The sequence below is a fragment of the Balaenoptera physalus genome (genome assembly GCF_965194825.1).
Source record: "Balaenoptera physalus genome assembly, chromosome: 3".
Taxonomy (NCBI): Eukaryota; Metazoa; Chordata; class Mammalia; order Artiodactyla; family Balaenopteridae; genus Balaenoptera; species Balaenoptera physalus.
This window is the reverse complement of record NC_138890.1, coordinates 116,554,169-116,572,270: the sequence shown is the minus strand read 5'-3', so window position 1 is coordinate 116,572,270 and position 18,102 is coordinate 116,554,169. Positions and strand designations below refer to the sequence as shown.

Here is an 18,102-nt window from a genome sequence, read left to right as displayed (position 1 = left end):
GCATTTAATCTATTTACATTTAAGGTAATTATCGATATGTATGTTCCTATTACCATTTTCTTAATTGTATTGGGTTAGTTTTCGTAGGTCTTTTCCTTCTCGTGTGTTTCTTGCCAAGAGATGTTCCTTTAGCATTTGTTGTAAAGCTGGTTTGGTGGTGCTGAATTATCTTAAATTTGCTTGTCTGTAAAGGTTTTAATTTCTCCGTCGAATCTGAATGAGATCCTTGTTGGGCAGAGTAATCTTGGTTGTAGGTTTTTCCCTTTCATCACTTTAAGTATATCCTGCCACTCCCTTCTGGCCTGCAGAGTTTCCACTGAAAAATCAGCTGATAACTTTATGGGGATTCCTTTGTATGTTATTTGTTGCTTTTCCCTTGCTGCTTGTAACATTTTTTCTTTGCATTTAATTTTTGATAGTTTAATATGTTTCTCCTTGGATTTATCCTCTGTGGGATTCTCTGTGCTTCCTGGACTTGATTGACTATTTCCTTTCCCATGTTAGGGAAGTTTCCAACTATAATCTCTTCAAATATTTTCTCCGACCCTTTCTTTTCTTCTTCTGGGACCCCTATAATTCGAATGTTGGTGCATTTAATGTTGTCCCAGAGGTCTCTGAGACTGTCCTCAATTCTTTTCATTCTTTTTTCTTTATTCTGCTATGCAGTAGTTATTTCCACTATTTTATCTTCCAGGTCACTTATCCGTTCTTCTGCCTCAGTTATTCTGCTATTGATTCCTTCTAGAGAATTTTAAATTTCATTTATTGTGTTGTTTGTCATTGTTTGTCTGCTCTTTAGTTCTTCTAGGTCCTTGTTAAACATTTCTTGTATTTTCTCCATTCTATTTCCCAGATTTTGGATCATCTTTACTATCATTACTCTGAATTCTTTTTCAGGTAGACTGCCTATTTCCTCTTCATTTGTTTGGTCTGGTGGGTTTTTACCTTGCTCCTTCATCTGCTGCATATTTCTCTGTCTGCTCATTTTGTGTACCTTACTGTGTTTGGGGTCTTTGCGCAGGCTGCAGGTTCATAGTTCCCGTTGTTTTTGGTGTCTGCCCCCAGTGGGTGAGGTTGGTTCAGTGGCTTGTGTAGGCTTCCTGGTGGAGGGGACTGGTGCCTGTGTTCTGATGGGTGGGGCTGGATCTTGTCTTTCTGGTGGGCAGGGCTGCATCTGATGGTGTGTTTTGGGATGTCTGTGAACTTAGTATGATTTTAGGCAGCCTCTCTGCTAATGGGTGGGGTTGCGTTCCTGTCTCGCTAGTTGTTTGGCATGGGGCATCCAGCACTAGAGCTTGCTGGCAGTTGGGTGGAACTGGGTCATAGCGTTGAGACGCAGATCTCTGAGAGAACTCTCGCTGATTGATACTACGTGGGGCTGGGAGGTCTCTGGTGGTCCAGTTTCCTGAACTCGCCTCTCCCACGTCAGCGGCTCTGGCCTGACACCAGGCCGGAGCACCAAGACCCTGTCAGCCACATGGCTGGGGTAGATGCCCCTGGATGAACACTTGTGAGAAGAGCTCAGAATTATCAAGATAGTGGTCTTGGCAAGTGAAACCACAAGAGAAGAGGCCCGTGCTATGCCTGGTCCTGCTGAGCAGTTTTCAGAATTCAGCTCATTCTGGCAACAGGGCGACTGGGTTGGCGACGTGAGGCAGGACAGGGTCCGTGAGGCGGGTGGCGCTCAGCTGCTGTGCAGCTTGCGGGGCCTGGTCGAAGCCCTCAGGGAAGGCCAACAGCGGCCAGGACTCCGGCCTCCTGCAGCTGCGGCCTCTTTGGGGTTTCCCTCCTGGCATCACGTTGCTCTCACTCCTACTTTTGGCGGCCGTGCCTTTACCCTGAGCTGCTTCACGAGGCGAGCACTCCCTGCTAAATGTTCACAGGTGCTGCAAGGATATTTTCATAAAGATGTACACAAACGTTGACCACATAGATTTCTTTGATGTGCAGCCAGCCCTCCTCCATTCTCTGCTTAGACTGTTCATCTTTTTAAACTCCATCTGGTCTTCAGTGAGTTCATGAAAATGTTTTATACACTGCAGAGCACTCTATAAATATTGATTATACTACTAACAAATATAGCAGATATTTTTATCCTCTCAAAAGGACATCCTGTCTTTGGTGTAACCTGAGGAAAATGTATCCTTACCCATCTTTCCCCAGCTCAATTTTCGGTCACTTAAAATCCTAACTCATGAGGAGACAGTGTTCCACAGTCCCAGCAGAGCTCCTGGAGTCCACAGGGTGGGGCAGGTTTCCCCCTCTGGTGAGTTGGCCAAATGTGAACAGATAGGAGCAATTCCTCTCGCCAGCCACCACCCTGCCGTCAAGCTATGAGTATTTCCTACATAGCACCAGCCAGGCTGGAGTGCAGACCTCTGAGAAAGGGCAGTACACAAGGAGCTCAGAGCTCACTCAGGCCTCAAGGATCACTTGTCAACATGAACCTGAACCTATCTGTTTGGTCTCCAGAAACCTGAGAAAATATGGAGACCAGTTATTTCACCTTCAACTGAAGGCTTCATCAGTATCAAGTATTGTTTTTCAAACTTTCATAGGAAGAATTCTTGCCAATAGCCAATTTTATTCAATTTTTTCAGTTCCCCATTCTGGCTCTTGAAGTTAGAAAAAGATGATAGGAACTGGGTGATTTTGAGCAGGGTTGTTGCTCCTTCCATTACAACTTCTATCTAATTGCAATCTAGAGAACTGCTCATTATTTGGAAAACTTTCTTCCAATGCCATCATCAAAAGAAATAATGACACTTCTCTGTAACAAGAATCACTGTGTCTGCACTGAATGCCATGGGACAGCTCACCAGGTTGCTGTACTAGCCTTGTAGGGAAGGAACTTGTCATTTCCTTTCACCTCACTGTTTTGATATCACCAAGGGAAGGTAGAAGGGAATCACCTGGTGAAATAAGTGCCCTTGGGACACTTATTTCTTTTTTTTTTTAATACTCATAAATCATATGAAGGTCAGCTGTCACTGGGGAAAATGGAATAGTGTCACCAAGTCCTGGCTTAGTAGGAAGATAAGCAGGTAAACTTTTTTGTGATCTTCACTTATTAACTCTGTGCCCCTAGCTTCCTCCTAGATTGTGGGAAGTGTGGTGAAATGGTAGAACAGTTCTAATTCGGGACATGATGTGAACAAGACGCTTTGTCTTCTGGTTATTTTAGGAACCATTATCGAACACTGCGCCAGGCTATTATTGATATGGTTTTAGCAACAGAGATGACAAAACACTTTGAACATGTGAACAAATTTGTGAACAGCATCAACAAGCCAATGGCAGCTGAGGTAAGCATTTCCCATGTAATAAGATACACCAGAATGTATTTCCATTAGAGCCTACTCTGGCCTCAAAGCATCTTGAATACAAGATGGTTATTTGCTTGGAGTTGGTAAAGAAGGCTGAAAGTACTGGTCACTTGTTTTCCCTAAGGACAAGAATAGATTGAGAGTGTCCACAGCAACTCTGAGCTCCTTGAAAGAAAGCCCCTGAGATAAAGCCAGCAGTGACAAAAGGAAGTAGGCCCAAAGTCTATGATGAAAGGAGGCTGCAGACAGCAGAGACTGGAATAAATGGTGGCATTTTAGGGGATTCAGAGCCTTTCTAGTTCTCTGTTCTTTGAGCTCTTGGGAGACCTCAAAATTAGATGTTTTAAAGAACTATAATCCTGCTGATTTGCATTAAAAGCCTATCAGTATCTAAAAACTACAGAAAGTTAAATTGGGAGTGACTAGTTGAAAACAAAACTACAAGTCTTTCTCCTTTTTAAAATTTACTGATGTACCTTAGACCTGCCTTAAGGTCCCTACAAACTTGGGTTTTAGGAACATGGACATAAGTTCACGTCTCTTACTGTTTAAAATGAGATCAACTGCCCTCTCATACCGTAAAGCTGTTCATAGCCCCATAAAGTTAGAAGAGTTTTTCACTCATTCCTGTATGAGGGCTGCATATGTGGATGAATGAGGAATGGCTGTCTTAGATGTAATGTGATGATCAGTAGGGAAACTATCTGTGTAGGACCCATCACATGACCAGCCTGGATGGAGGAACAGTGTCCGCCTCGCCTGTGTTCTGCTCCATCCCCCAGGGATTCCACAGCACAATGCCAGGACCCTCACCTTCCACAGAGGACTTATGGGAGCAAGGATCTGGGGATTTAAGAGGGGGAAATTATAAAGAATCATAGAATTTAGAGTTGGGAAGGTCATCTATCCAAGTAAGCCCCCAACTCTGTTGAGATTTATGTACTGCAGTAACTATAGCAAGCAGTATCTTCCCAATGGTAAGTAATCAAAATACCAACCTTCAGAATATAATTCTGCCCATTGATGGTTTAATAAATAGGTCCAGTCCCAAAACAAAACAAAAAAATCCTTAAATGTCATACAGTCCTTCAGCTTGGCAGAGCTCTGGAGAGCTAATTAGATGTTTACACAGTCAGTTCCATGGTATCTTTGAAATCAGGGAATCATAGTCTTCTAGGTTTTGTGTAATTGGCCTGTTGTCACATTTACAAAAGCCTACTCACAGACCTGGCCACTTGGCCCTGGACCGCTGACATCCATCACTAGGTAGGTATTAGTGTACAACCAGTCTTTTTAACATGGCTGAATATACCTGCTCCTGCCTTGGCCCACTTTCTGCTCCTAGTACCCCCAACACTTACATGTCTCACCCTCCCTACCACCCAGCCAGAAGAGCAGCCTGGAAAGCATGAGTGGACACATACCTTAAGAGAAAGAACAAAGTGGGAGGAGGTGGGTAACTGGGGGTGGGACAGAAGGTCACAGGAGAGAGGGAGCTGTCAGGCATATTAAGTAGAAAGAAATCAAGAAATAATTGAAGGGTCACATGTATGTGGCATTTCCCCATCTTTAATGTACTAAAAAGTGGAATTCGTGCTTTTACACATTTCCTGATAAAACTGGGAGAAAAGCTCTTCTTCCTTAAGATTACATACCAAATTATTAATAACAAAACAAAAAAAAAATCCCTGCTTTGTAGCAGCTACCTCTGGGGAAGAGGATGAAAGAGAGGTTGTGGATGGGTGGTGATAGAGACTTCGACCTTTTAAGCTCTATGTGTTTGTATTGCTTGACTGCTCCCCGTCCCCAAGAATATATCAATGTATCATATATGGAATTAAGGATGGGAAGACCTCCTTCATCAAGTCTCATGCCTAAGTTTGCCTGGGTGACTGCCATCTAATATCTGGTCAGCTGGCCCTTGTGGGCTTCACCATCATATTGAAATAACCCTGATGTGACCATCTGTTTTCCAGATTGAAGGCAGTGACTGTGAATGCAACCCTATTGGGAAGAACTTTCCTGAAAATCAAATCCTGATTAAGCGCATGATGATTAAGTGTGCTGACGTGGCCAATCCATGCCGCCCCCTGGACCTATGTATCGAATGGGCCGGAAGGATCTCCGAGGAGTACTTTGCACAGGTGTGCTGCCTCTCTAGGGAAGCTCCACCTCCCTTCTGGGAATGGACCCCGGTCACAGTAAATAAATGACTCCTCCCTGGAAAGCAATGGCTCACCCCTGCCTGGAACAGAAATCTGGTCCCTCAAGAGACTAACTGATGTGGCTGGTCACTAACTAAACTCTCTCTAGGGGAAGGGGGATAAACTGAGCCTTTGGAAGTATCTTTTCATCCTCAAATTTTTAGATCCTGAATTTCCACAAAAACTGGGAAATCCTTCATTCATTCACTAGATTATCATCTCCATGGTGCAGTCTGGGGAACATAGACATAAGACACATCTTTGCCCATGGGTAGCTCATAATACAGTAGGGTAGGGAGATAGACATAAACAGGTCCATACATTGGTAAATTAAAAACAAATGAAAACACTTCTAAAGGAGGTATATGTTAAGTCCTAAGAGTTCAGAAAGAGGTTTTTTTTCTAGATAAAAGAAGGGCTTTGTGGAAAAGGTGTTAGAGCTGGTATTTTTGTTTTTGTTTTTTCTGAAGGATTTCAAAATTTAGAAATGGGAAAGGACATTCTGGGAAAATTCTGGGAGTACAAAGGGTTATGAGCAAAATTAGTAGGGAGGAAAAACAATTTTTATATAAGGAAAACAGCAACTTTGGCAGTGTGAAGAGGAATTAAAGGAGAATAACGTAGTAGAACACAAGATGCCATTTAAAAGAGGCCTACTTTCAAAGAAGAGGCTCTAAGGACTAATGTTTATTATTTGTGATAGAAAAGACAAACATGTCACAAGTAGCTACAAGTAATGCATTTGGGGATGGGGGGCGGGGGGGAGGGTTGTGTGCCAATATGGCTGGAACATACCGCTGAGGGAGGATAAAAGAATAGCTGATAATGTCTAAAAGTGTTGGCAGGGGCAAAGGCCAGCCAAGGACCCAGTAAGTTAGGTGCAGCTTTCAAGGATGGGAAGAGAGCCCATGAATCAAAGAAAAATAGGACAAGCAGTTCTGAGCTTGCCAGAAAGAGAGGGGAAAAAACCCAAACTACTCCTTGAACAGCAGTGGCTATTTTAAGGCTGCCGAATCGACTGACCTGAAATGAGCAAGCTGAGCCAAAAACTGGTAGGAGGCCATTAACGGGGCTTCCCAGGACCCACAGAGAAGACTTAAAATCCTACTCCTAGTTATTCTCAAAGTATGTGAATGGGGAACGGGAAAGAACCACTTTTAAGTTCTTTAATGTAATCTCCCTGTTTAGGTGTCCTTTTCCCAGAAAGGAAAGTACTAATGTTCACAAGACAATGTGACCTAAAAATCAGGTTACAAATGAGGTCTCTGATCAGCCAGCCTCTGGCTCAGCATACTACCAGTAAATGTGGATCTCAATTTCAGCCCAGTGAATTATGACCTTATGCATATAAACATACACTCTAATGTGCAAAATACTCAGATTTACACATATCTTGAGAATTGCATGACCAATACCCCAATCTGAAAAATCTCATAGTTTGTCATTCTTTTGAGTAAAACAGTTATTTCATGAAAAAAAGAAGCTAGTTCAGCTCAACTGCCTAACTGCTTTTCCTCCAGACTACCATAATACGTTGATGTGCAGCACAAGGGCTTTGTATATACTTCCGATTTTGTCACACACAATATTAAAAACACGTATTTTCAAAGGTCAAGTTTAATAAGATTAATAATTCTTACTACTTTAATGAAGACATTCTTAAGTGAAACTGGCTTTCTTTTTAAACTGCAAGCATGTGACAGTGAATAATACAATGACTATTTGTACAGCTTGGTGCCAGTTCTTTGATTCACGCTAAGGCGTCAGCAGTTTTAAACACACCATTGCTCCTGTACCCTCGGTATAAATGCCACTTAGTATTATTAGTGTTACTTTGAAAATAGTCTTGACATTGCGATCATGAAAACAGATCTCAGAAAAGGGGGTATGAATCCTGAGATAAGTGCTTCAGGAGGGGCTGTAGGATAGCATAACACATTTGAGAGTCAGAAGACCTGAATCCAGTCACTGTAGCTCATCAGGTGGTTGTCTTATATAAGCCTCGGGACCTTGCCAAGCCAATTCCTTCATAGATACAACTGGATTATGACCCATTTTCACAGAGTGGTTCTGACAAACTAGATGTTACTGTGACAGCTCCTTATGTGCCCCACAGCCCTGTGTTATTTCTTACAGACTGATGAAGAGAAGAGACAGGGGCTACCTGTAGTGATGCCAGTGTTTGACCGGAATACCTGTAGCATCCCCAAGTCCCAGATCTCCTTTATTGACTACTTCATAACAGACATGTTTGATGCTTGGGATGGTAAGACAGTTCCTGTTTTGTTACCCACAAACAGAATATTTTGCTATACTTTATGATGGTTACCTTTAATGACAGAGGCTGGGCCTAAAGGTGTAAACGAAATGTAACTTAAAAGTCAGCTGCTTGTGGCCAGGTGTGGTGGGGGTGCATGAACACTTTGTGTGTCCTCAGCACAAACCATGTGTATGGAAGACTCAGTGGATGTTTGGTAACTGGATAAACAGGTGTTCAACTCTTCCAAGGACATGTTTCCAAAGCTTACAGGTCATTGGAGGAAATTCTAGAGAGAACATAAAATATACTAAGTCTACTCTGAATCACAGATTCTTTTCGTAATATCAGTTGATAAACAGCTTTTCATTTTTTTGAGATCCTTTTTAATTTTTTTGAATTTAATATCGGAGTATAGTTGATTTACAATGTTGGGTTACTTTCAGGTGTACAGCTAAGTGATTCAGTTATACATATACATATATCCATTCTTTTTCAGATCCTTTTCCCATATAGGTTATTACAGAACACTGAGTAGAGTTCCTTGTGCTATACAGTAGATTCTTATTATCTATTCTATATATAGTAGTGTATATATGTTAACCCCAAACTCCTAATTTGTTCCTTCCCCCGTGTTTCCCCTTTGGTAACCATAAATTTGTTTTCAAAGTCTGTGAGTCTATTTCTGTTTTGTAAATAAGTTCAATTGTATCCACTTTTTTTCCAGATTCCACATATAAGTGATATCATATGATATTTGTCTTTCTCTTTCTGACTTACTTCACTTAGTATGATAATCTCTAGGTCCATCCATGTTGCTGCAAATGGCATTATCTCACTCTTTTTCATGGCTGAGTAATATTCCATTGTGTGTGTGTGTGTGTGTGTGTATATACACACACACCACATCTTCTTCATCCATTCATCTGTCAATGGACATTTAGGTTGCTTCCATGTCTTGGCTACTGTAAAGAGTGCTGCAGTGAACATTGGGGTGCATGTCTCTCTTTGAATTATGGTCTTCTCTGGGTATATGCCTAAGAATGGGATTGCTGGGTCATATGGTAGCTCTATTTTTAGTTTTTTAAGGAACCTCCATACCATTTTCCATAGTGGCTGCACCAATTTACATTCCCACCAACAGTGTAGGAGGGTTCCCTTTTCTCTACACCCTCTCCAGCATTTGTTATTTGTAGGCTTTTTAATGATGGCCATTCTGACTGGTGTGAGGTGATACGTCATTGTGGCTCTGATTTGCATTTCTCATTGAGTGACGTTGAGCATCTTTTCATGTGCTTTTTGGCCATCTATATGGCTTCTTTGGAGAAATGTCTATTTAGATCTTCCGCCTGTTTTTTTTTTTTTTTTTTTTTTTGATACAGAGCTGCATGAACTATTGGTATATTTTTGAGATTAATCCCTTGTTGGTTGCTTCGTTTGCAAATATTTTCTCCCATTCTGTGGGTTGTATTTTCGTTTTGTCTATGGTTTCCTTTGCTGTGCAAAAGCTTTTAAGTTTAATTAGGTCCCATTTGTTTATTTTTATTTTCATTACTCTAGGTACAAGGTGGATGCAAAGATACTGCTGCAATTTATGGTGAAGAGTGTCCTGCCTATGTTTTCCTCTAAGAGTTTTATAGTAGCCAGCCTTACATTTAGGTCTCCAATCCATTTTGAGTTTATTGGTGTTACAGAATGTTCTAGTTTCATTCTTTTACATGTAGTTGTCCAGTTTCCCCAGCACCACTTATTGAAGAGACTGTCTTTTCTCCATTGTATATTCTTGCTTCCTTTGTCGTAGATTAATTGACCATAGATGCATGGGTTTATTTCTGGGCTTTCTGTCCTGTTCCATTGATCTATACTTCTGTTTTTGTGCCAGTACCATACCATTTTGACTACTGTAGCTTTGAAGTATAGTCTGAAGCCAGGGAGCCTGATTCCTCCAGCTCTGATTTTCTTCCTCAGGATTGCTTTAGCTATTCAGGGTCTTTTGTGTTTCCTTACAAATTAAAAAAATTTTCGTTCTAGTTCTGTGAAAAATGTCATTGGTATCTTGATAGGGATTGCACTGAATCTGTAGATTGCCTTGGGTGGTATAGTCATTTTCACAATATTGATTCTTCCAATCCAAGAACATGGTATCCTTCCATGTGTTTGTGTCATCTTTGATTTCTTTCATCAACATCTTATAGTTTTCAGAGTACAGGTTTTTTGCCTCCTTAGGTAGGTTTATTCCAAGGTATTTTATTCTTTTTGATGTGATGGTAAATGGCATTGTTTCTTTAATTTCTCTTTCTGATCTTTTGTTATCAATTTTTAGTTAAAAGGACCTGTTCATATTTCAGAAACCAGTGTTTAGTAACTCATCCTTCTCATGCTTCTGTGTTCACCTTAGGCCTAACCTAGGGTACCTCTCCTCCAATTCTGATCCCAAATTTGTCCCACAGAGCCCCAACCTTATAAATGCTCCTGGAATCTAACTTAACAGGCTTCTTTTTATTCTCTTATATCCTTGCAGCCTTTGCACACCTGCCAACCCTGATGCAACATTTGGCCGATAACTACAAACACTGGAAGACGTTAGATGACCTAAAGTGCAAAAGTCTGAGGCTTCCATCTGACAGCTAAAGCCAAGACAGAGAAGGTGACCTCTTGATCTACAAAGGGCACTGTGAATCACAGTAGTGTAAACAAGAGGCTTTCCTTCATAATGAAAATGACAGGTGTAGGTTAAGGAGCTAATGTTTAATATCTGACTTTGAATCATTCAACTTCCCAAATTTCATTTTTAGAAAATTATGTTCCATGAAGAAAAATATATGTTCTTTTGAACAATCACTTAGTGACAGAACAAACACATGGCAAAATCCTTTGCCCTGCTGTCCTCCTGTCTGCCCTCATCAAACCCTGCAGCTGATTCACTGTAACTAGCAGGAGACATGCAGCAAAAACTTGGTGCCCACGAGCCCACCATCTCTGTGGATGATGGACCATGTAGCTTAGCTAGTGGTTTAGCTCATCTTTTACCATGAAAGTCACCATCACTGTTTAGCTTGACTATTTTCCTCAAGAGCATCATCAATCTAAAAGGTTCATAAGAATAAGAAAAAAAACCCATATAAAGTGAGCAAAACAACTAGGACCAAACTGCTGATAAACTAGTTAGCTTCAGAGCCTCCATGGCTAGGTGGTTCTGATCAACGGTGTAACACCCAAGTTAGAACACAGTCTGTCTTGGCCTGGTTGAGTGCCTTCTCTAGACTGGTATCAGCAGCCTGTGTAGTCCTCTCTCCTACAAAAGGGATTCATCTTAACAGAAAGCCAACCATGATGGGGAAGGAAGTGACATCTTGTCTGGGGGGAATCCAAGAGCTTTTTCCCTTTATTTCTGGTTTACAGAGGCAGTTACAAGGCACTATAGTAGGTATTATATACAAGCCATTAATCTGAATGCCCTTGGACAAGCTTTTTTTTAAAAAAAAAATTTATATACATTTGCTGTTTAAAATTTTTATTAAAGCAATCTAAATTTTCTGGGTTTAAGTCCATGGAGTACGTTGTGCCGAGTACTGAGGAGACAGAGGAAGTTTTAAGGTTCAGATGTTTTTAACCTATCTATATTTAAGATCATGCCATTTTGCTTTAATGATGAAAAAAAGATTGCAAGGTGTGTAAATATATCAGAAAATAGCATATGGGGAAGCAGTAAATACTATTTTAAGCTATTAATTGTATGCTAAAAGCTTCTAAAGCACAAGTGCATATTTTTATACAGCTCTTTTCACAACTTTCTGTGGTCTACATGAAGTCAGACTTGAGATTTTCTTTTCTCTTTTACCAGCCAACCCTTCTCTATGTATTATAAATTAGAGATTCCGTAAACAAAATCTTTGTTTTTCTTTCAAATTCTCTGTACTTCATGCTGCATTTCTAAGAGGTATAAACAAACAGACTAAATTAACTGAACCAGTAGTTAGTTACTTTTTTCAAATGAAAATTGGAATGCAGAACACCTGGAACTAGTACATGGGGGAAAAAATTACTTATCACTACAAAACATGCCAATGTTTTTTTCTATGTTTTGTACCAACAAATGGAAACACATATGACAATTCCATGCAAAGAAATGTACCTAAATTATTTTTGTTAGATGGTAAGAGAACTTGCTTGGTCAGGACAGCAGCTAGCTTTGTATTGTAATGCTGCACTATGTAAATGTGATGAAAATGTTTTTGTGAAGTACTTGTAACTAAATTCCTACAGCCATTTTTCATTCCTAACAGCTGTTTTTATTTTACCTCTTTGGCCTAAATTTTTCATAATTTCAATATTTCGGTTTAGTGTTCTTTATTTCATGAGTCACACGCTTTGTTTTCAGAACACATTAAATTCAGGATGTCAGAATCCCATTTTAAGGAGCTAAATAATTTGCCTAGGCTTCAGAAGCTTGCCTGAGGCAACGACAATCTTTTCTTGACCGTCTCGCTTTTGGTTCCATTTGGTAAGTGACATTCATCAGATGTCTGACATTTTTCTATGTGAATGTTTGTTAGAGCTGACTCAGTATAATTTCAAATTAATTTCATATTAACACTGCCAGGTACTAAAGCTTCAGCATAGCTCTGCTCTTTATCAGTGTAATCATCTACTATGGTGTAATCTTCTACTGAGTTGCTAACTAAATAGTGCTTTCCTCCAAATAGTCTTTCAGATGGTATGTGTATCAGATGAGTGAGTATAAACTATTATAATTGTCTCTCATACTGAGCATAAGTCTGTGTTGAGGGGAACCCTATTAATTTAGGAAAATATAACATGATCTAATCTAGAGAGAAGTCACATTACTACTACTACTTAACCAGAAGTTAGTTAGTTATAAAAGTTACCAGGACCAGAATAACCCTATAATTTAATTAGGCTATTCTTTACTTCCAATTTAAGATTTTAAAATATGCTTGCCTTCAGAGTTAGGACTGGTTAATCTTGTGGGCAAAGAACAAGCCTCATCTATTAATCAGAACACACTCAACTTGAGAAAGATAAATACAACGTCCCTCAAGTTTAGGCTCTTGATTGTGTTGTGTGGGTAAGCCAGAGAATGAGGTAATAAGGGTATTTTTAAATAAAAATGACAAGGCCCCCTGCATAGTATTACTTCTGGTCTTGCAAATATAGCAGCACTGAAAGCTAAGCTAGGGAAATGGAAAAAATGCATATAATATTTATCGACCTCAGTTATAGCTGTATTCTTCTAATTCTTCTAACTTTTTGCAGCAGTCTGCATACAACTAGTGAGCAGCCATCAAGTCTGAGTCCCTGCTAGATTTTCCCATCTCACTGTTTTACTCCATCTCTGACCTTAGGGCATTCATGAAAGCAAAAACCATCAAGTTCCCGTGAATGGGTTGGAGGCTTTCCTCTAGATTTTAATAACAGAGGGACTCACAGTGGTACTTTCAGTACTATTTGCTCCCCCAACTCACCTGTGGTTTGTATCATTCACGTGAATAGATTACTATTACATACTAATCCAGAACAAATTAGGAAAAAAAGCAGTTAAGAATCTTTGAATTCCTTTTATAATTCATTGAATATCTTATACAATTCAAGAAAACTTTAAAACTCATGACCTAATAGTAGAATCTCCAAAGAAAAAGCTAGCTGGTAATAGGAGAAAGTCCATCTATGGAGGAAAATTAAAAGCCTAAAAATGACTCTGATCAATAATCTGATGCACTCAGACCAAAATGCATGTCTGCCTGGTTTAGGAATCCAACCCAGGTTCCAATTTCAGGATGAAAGTTTAGAGGTGCCTCAGTATGACTGCTCAAATATGCCACGATAACAACAATCTGTTGGCTAAAAGGCAGTGCTAATTTTTCTATTCACATTCTTCTATTATATAATGGAGGTTACATAAATTTTATTATATGTCTCCATAAAGGTATATTTTCATTGTGAATTAAAACAGAAACAATTACTATGAACATTATCTGGTTTTGCTCAAGGGGTAATCATACAACCCTTCTTTCTCATTCCAGTCATGTTCAATTTCTGTTTTTAAATTCATTCACTGATGCTAATGAGAATTGAGCTAACTAACTGGAAGGCCTTACCTGACTGGGCTTCAGCTTCCTTATTTATAACATTATGGCACTGGTCTGGCATAGATGACCATAGCTCTTCCAGACTTTGTAGGCAGTTGAGGAAACAACTGTCAAAGGTAAAACTAGTGAAAACAACAATTTACAAAGATTCCATTAGGGTGTGTGTGATGAACAAATAAATCCAGAAAGTGTTCTTTGAGAAGGCTTAGTCCTCTGACACATCAGCCACCTGGTGTTTACTTCAATACGATTCTTTCATCAGCAGTTTAAGATTAACTCCACAATTAAACCCACCCATTTTTTAATGTATGGAACACTTTTTAATTTTTATTCTTTCTTTAGTACCAAAAGGGAGAAAGAGTGTTCTAAGGCTGATGGGGTGATGAAGATGATTAAATCTCAGTGGTCTGCAAGAAACTCCTAAGTGATGCCTGGCTCAAACATTTCATATTTGAGCCAATGGTAAGATGAATCAGGCACTTTGGAAACACTGTAACTTTACTGATCTAGCTCTCATCTCTGGCATATATGAGGGGCAGCTGCTGGTCTATTACCAAGAATCTAGTCAATAGCTGTTCAGGCTAGGGGGAAAAATACACCCTAATAAGAAGATTCCTCCTGATTTGAGTTTATAGGGATTTTAGTAGCTAGAATTAAAAAAAAAAATGATTTAAACAAATTAGCTGGCACCAAAAAAAAAAGCTGTAGTTAAAACAGTGAGAGATTCAGGTTTGCTTCATGTTTAGAAAATTGAGAGTTACTAAAGACCAGGGGGATTTGTAGGAGAAAGGATATATTTAAGTTTATCACAAGAATTCTTAATCAAACCGGCTCTAAAGAAAACCAAAAAATAAAAAATACTGTTATTTCTATTTCTACCTCCTCCCAGGGTCTAGGTTCAAATTAAGAAGCTTAAAACACAGCACTCACCACTTCAATAGCAGCACAAAGTACAATTATTATGGAATCTTCATTTCCTACAGGGAGGCATCAGTTTTCTGGATATCTCAGGGTTTAAATTCAAGATATGCTACATCCTACCTATTTACTCTTCACTGGATTTTTCATTTTTCTCCCAAAATATCGTCTATAATGATCATATATAATTTATTTCCATAAAAGTAGGTTCCTTGAATAAATCTTTAAAAGAATGACAGGTATAGTTAAAATACTTACTCTGGGGAACAGTCAGGTATTTCAAAATCCAAAAAGGGTAAATGAAAGAAATTACATGTAATATTTTAAAAATCTAATCCCTGGTGATGAATAAAAATTTAGTTAGAGGCAATATAATTACATTAAAGAGAGTGAGAGGCTCCAAGTACTCTTCTCCTCATTAAACATAAGCTCATATAATTTCTGGTGTAGAATTTTTTTCAGAGCATAAAAAATTTATCTCTGTGAGGACACTGTGGTATAATTTAATTCTGCTTCAACAGGTATATGTGATGAACTCTGAAAACTTCACTTTCTGAAAATTCACTGCTGAAATTAGACCCATTCCTTCAATGGTTTCAGGTAACTGCTAGGTGAAAAGTCAAATGAAAAACTTGTGCTATATTCTTTGGTGAATGTACTAATACCTGAGAAGCAACTTGTTGAAAAAAGAATTCAAACAATTGGAATTTTATGGAGTAACAAGAAAAAAAATATTACAAAATTTAAGTGATTATTAATATGGTAATGGTTTTCAGAGTATTACCCCTATATTTGCTGTTCAAGGTTCATGCACAGGTGTTCAAATTCCTTAAACTAGACAGCAAGATATAAGTCACCATTCTCCTCTAATTTTTGAAATAACTTTAAGCTGCGCAATCCAGATTCTCGTTCTCCATTTTTCCACAAAATAATGAGATGATCAGCAGAACATGTCACTAGTCCATGATCTTCAAAGTACAGAAACATCTGTAAAAAAAATTTTTAGTTACTGATTATAGGAACTTCAAGGAGAAGAGGCTAATACTAACTAGATTAAGACAGGTGCTTGTTAAAATGTGTACCTTGGAGACTTCTTTGGATCTGACTGTAAAACTCTGTATCTTTCATGAGAAATGTTATTTTTAAGTGTGAGTGATAATCACATACAAATGCTAGACCAATATCTAGTATTTTAAATATCAGAACTTTGTAAATACTACTCAACCACAGAACTATAAATAACAGCTATTTTTGTAAAGTACATGAATTCCCAAAGTATCGTCTAAATTTTACCATTATCTAATTCCTCAAGTATTGGTTTTAAGTTTTTTGTCAGAAGTCCCAACAAACCTGCTTTACTTAATCATTTTTACTGGCCTTCTTATTTATGCAAAAATGGCCACCAATAAAATGTCTGAATTCCAAATTCTCCAAGATAAACAATGGCTTTAGCTCTCTAAAACAGAGACATAATCAATCCTTTTAAGCATTTACTGGGTGTCATCTATATGCTTATGGTCCCTACCCTCAAGAAGGTTCTAATTCAGTTGTGAAAACCAAATCATAGTTGAAACAATAAGGATACCAATTAAAGATGATGTAATCAGGTACTAAATAACATAGTTCAGGCTATGATTTGCCACAGAAATGCAGAAAAAGGAGGCATAGATCAATAATGAATGAAATTGTCAGAGAAAGCTTCAAAAACATAAACTCTCCAAATAAAAGGAAGGTCATGCCCAGTTAAGGAACAGGCTGGAAGGTAAGAACAGGAAAATGGAATGTTGATGAGAAGGCAGCATGCATCCTATGGAGTAGAGAGCTGGTATTAGAGAGGAGATAAATGAAACTATGAAAAGGATGAGCTCTTTGAGGGAAAGAGTGAAATAAAGGAGAGAAATAGGAAAATAGGATGCGAGTTTTCTAAGAAATAACTCATACATTTCTGAAGATAGCGGGAGAAGCGCTCAGCTGATGATGTAAGAGTGAGGGGTGGAGACGTAGCAGAGCAAAATTTCTCAGGAGATGGAAAAGTTAGAATTCAATAAATACAGGTAGATAGGACTAGGCTTAGAGACTAAGGATCAAAAGAAAAAAGGAACGAGAAAATTCAAGCAAGAGCCAAGATTTTCTCAGTGAAGCCAGAGATACTTTTAAAAAGTAATTAAATGTCAACACTTCCACTCAGGAAAATTTCTAAGAATCAAACACTTCCATACAATGACAAATGTGCCACACCATTTAAAAACCTTTAATAGGTTCCTACTATTTAAAACATAAAGTCCAGGGACTTCCCTGGTGGTGCAGTGGTTAAGAATCCACCTGCCAATGCAGGGGAAACAGGTTCAAGCCCTGGTCCGAGAAGATACCACATGCCGTGGAGCAACTAAGCCCGTGAGCCACAACTACTGAAGCCAGTGCGCCTAGAGCCCGTGCTCCACAACGAGAAGCTACCACAATGAGAAGCCCGCACACCGCAACGAAGAGTAGCCCCCACTCGCCGCAACTAGAGAAAGCCCGTGCGCAAAGACCCAACACAGCCAAAATAAATGAACTTTTTATTTATGTATGTATGTATGTATGAATTTTTTTTAAAAGTCCAAACTCCTTAGCCTTACATTCAGTAATCTGACCCCAAACTACTTTCCCAGCTTTATCTCCTACTGTGTCCATTCATTGGAACACAGTTCTCCAGCCTAGCCAACCTGCTCCTTGCCACCAAGTAGATTCTATCTTTGCCCTCCTGTCTACGACATTCCATCTGCACAACTCCCAAAGTTAAAAAACAAAATGAAAACAACTGGGCTACCTGGTAGAGGAAGGCAAAAATGAGTAAGACATGAGTACCCAAAATCAGGGAGCTTATGGTCATAAGACTATCTTAATCCTACCTACGCATCAAGGTTCAGCTCATATTCAGGACCATAATATTTTTATATTATATCTCTTTGTAAACTCCAGTGTCTAGTATAGTGCCTGAAATACAGGAAATGCTAATAACAAGTTTTGTGCTGTTGCTTCTAAGCATAAATGCACTTCCAAATGAAAAACAATTTGTTCCTCCCTGGCTATGAAACAGGGAAGAACAATTTAAGAAACTCATGGGACTTCCCTGGTGATCCAGTGGTTAAGACTCCATGCTCCCAATGCAGGGGGCCTGCAGCACATGGGAACTAGATCCCGCATACTAAAACTAGGAGCCCGTATGCCACAACAAAGATTCCCGAATGCCGCAACTAAGACCAGCACAGAGGGAGGGGGGAAGGAAGGGAGGGAGGGGGGAAGGA

The 18,102-nt window shown here is 39.2% G+C and overlaps 2 protein-coding genes across 23 annotated transcripts in view; one reads left to right on the top strand and one right to left on the bottom strand.

The window, feature by feature from the left end:
• PDE8B (phosphodiesterase 8B) overlaps positions 1-14,528 on the top strand; it is a 383,716-nt gene extending 369,188 nt beyond the window's left edge. For 19 of the 20 annotated variants that reach the window (XM_082457151.1, XM_082457136.1, XM_082457138.1 and 16 more), the window contains 4 exons: positions 3,185-3,305; positions 5,303-5,470; positions 7,667-7,796; positions 10,309-12,118. In XM_082457151.1, coding sequence (XP_082313277.1) covers positions 3,185-3,305; positions 5,303-5,470; positions 7,667-7,796; positions 10,309-10,418 — 529 coding nt within the window. In that variant the 3' untranslated portion in view covers positions 10,419-12,118. Of the gene's footprint in view, positions 1-3,184; positions 3,306-5,302; positions 5,471-7,666; positions 7,797-10,308; positions 12,119-12,168 lie in introns of those variants that run through there. The other variant, XM_082457144.1, reaches the window with a different exon arrangement.
• A 979-nt stretch (positions 14,529-15,507) lies between these two features.
• Positions 15,508-18,102, bottom strand: part of WDR41 (WD repeat domain 41) — a 44,168-nt gene continuing 41,573 nt past the window's right edge. For 2 of the 3 annotated variants that reach the window (XM_082457320.1, XM_082457319.1), the window contains one exon: positions 15,508-15,802. In XM_082457320.1, the coding sequence (XP_082313446.1) occupies positions 15,650-15,802 (153 nt within the window). In that variant the 3' untranslated portion in view covers positions 15,508-15,649. The remainder of the gene's footprint in view (positions 15,803-18,102) is intronic. The other variant, XM_082457321.1, reaches the window with a different exon arrangement.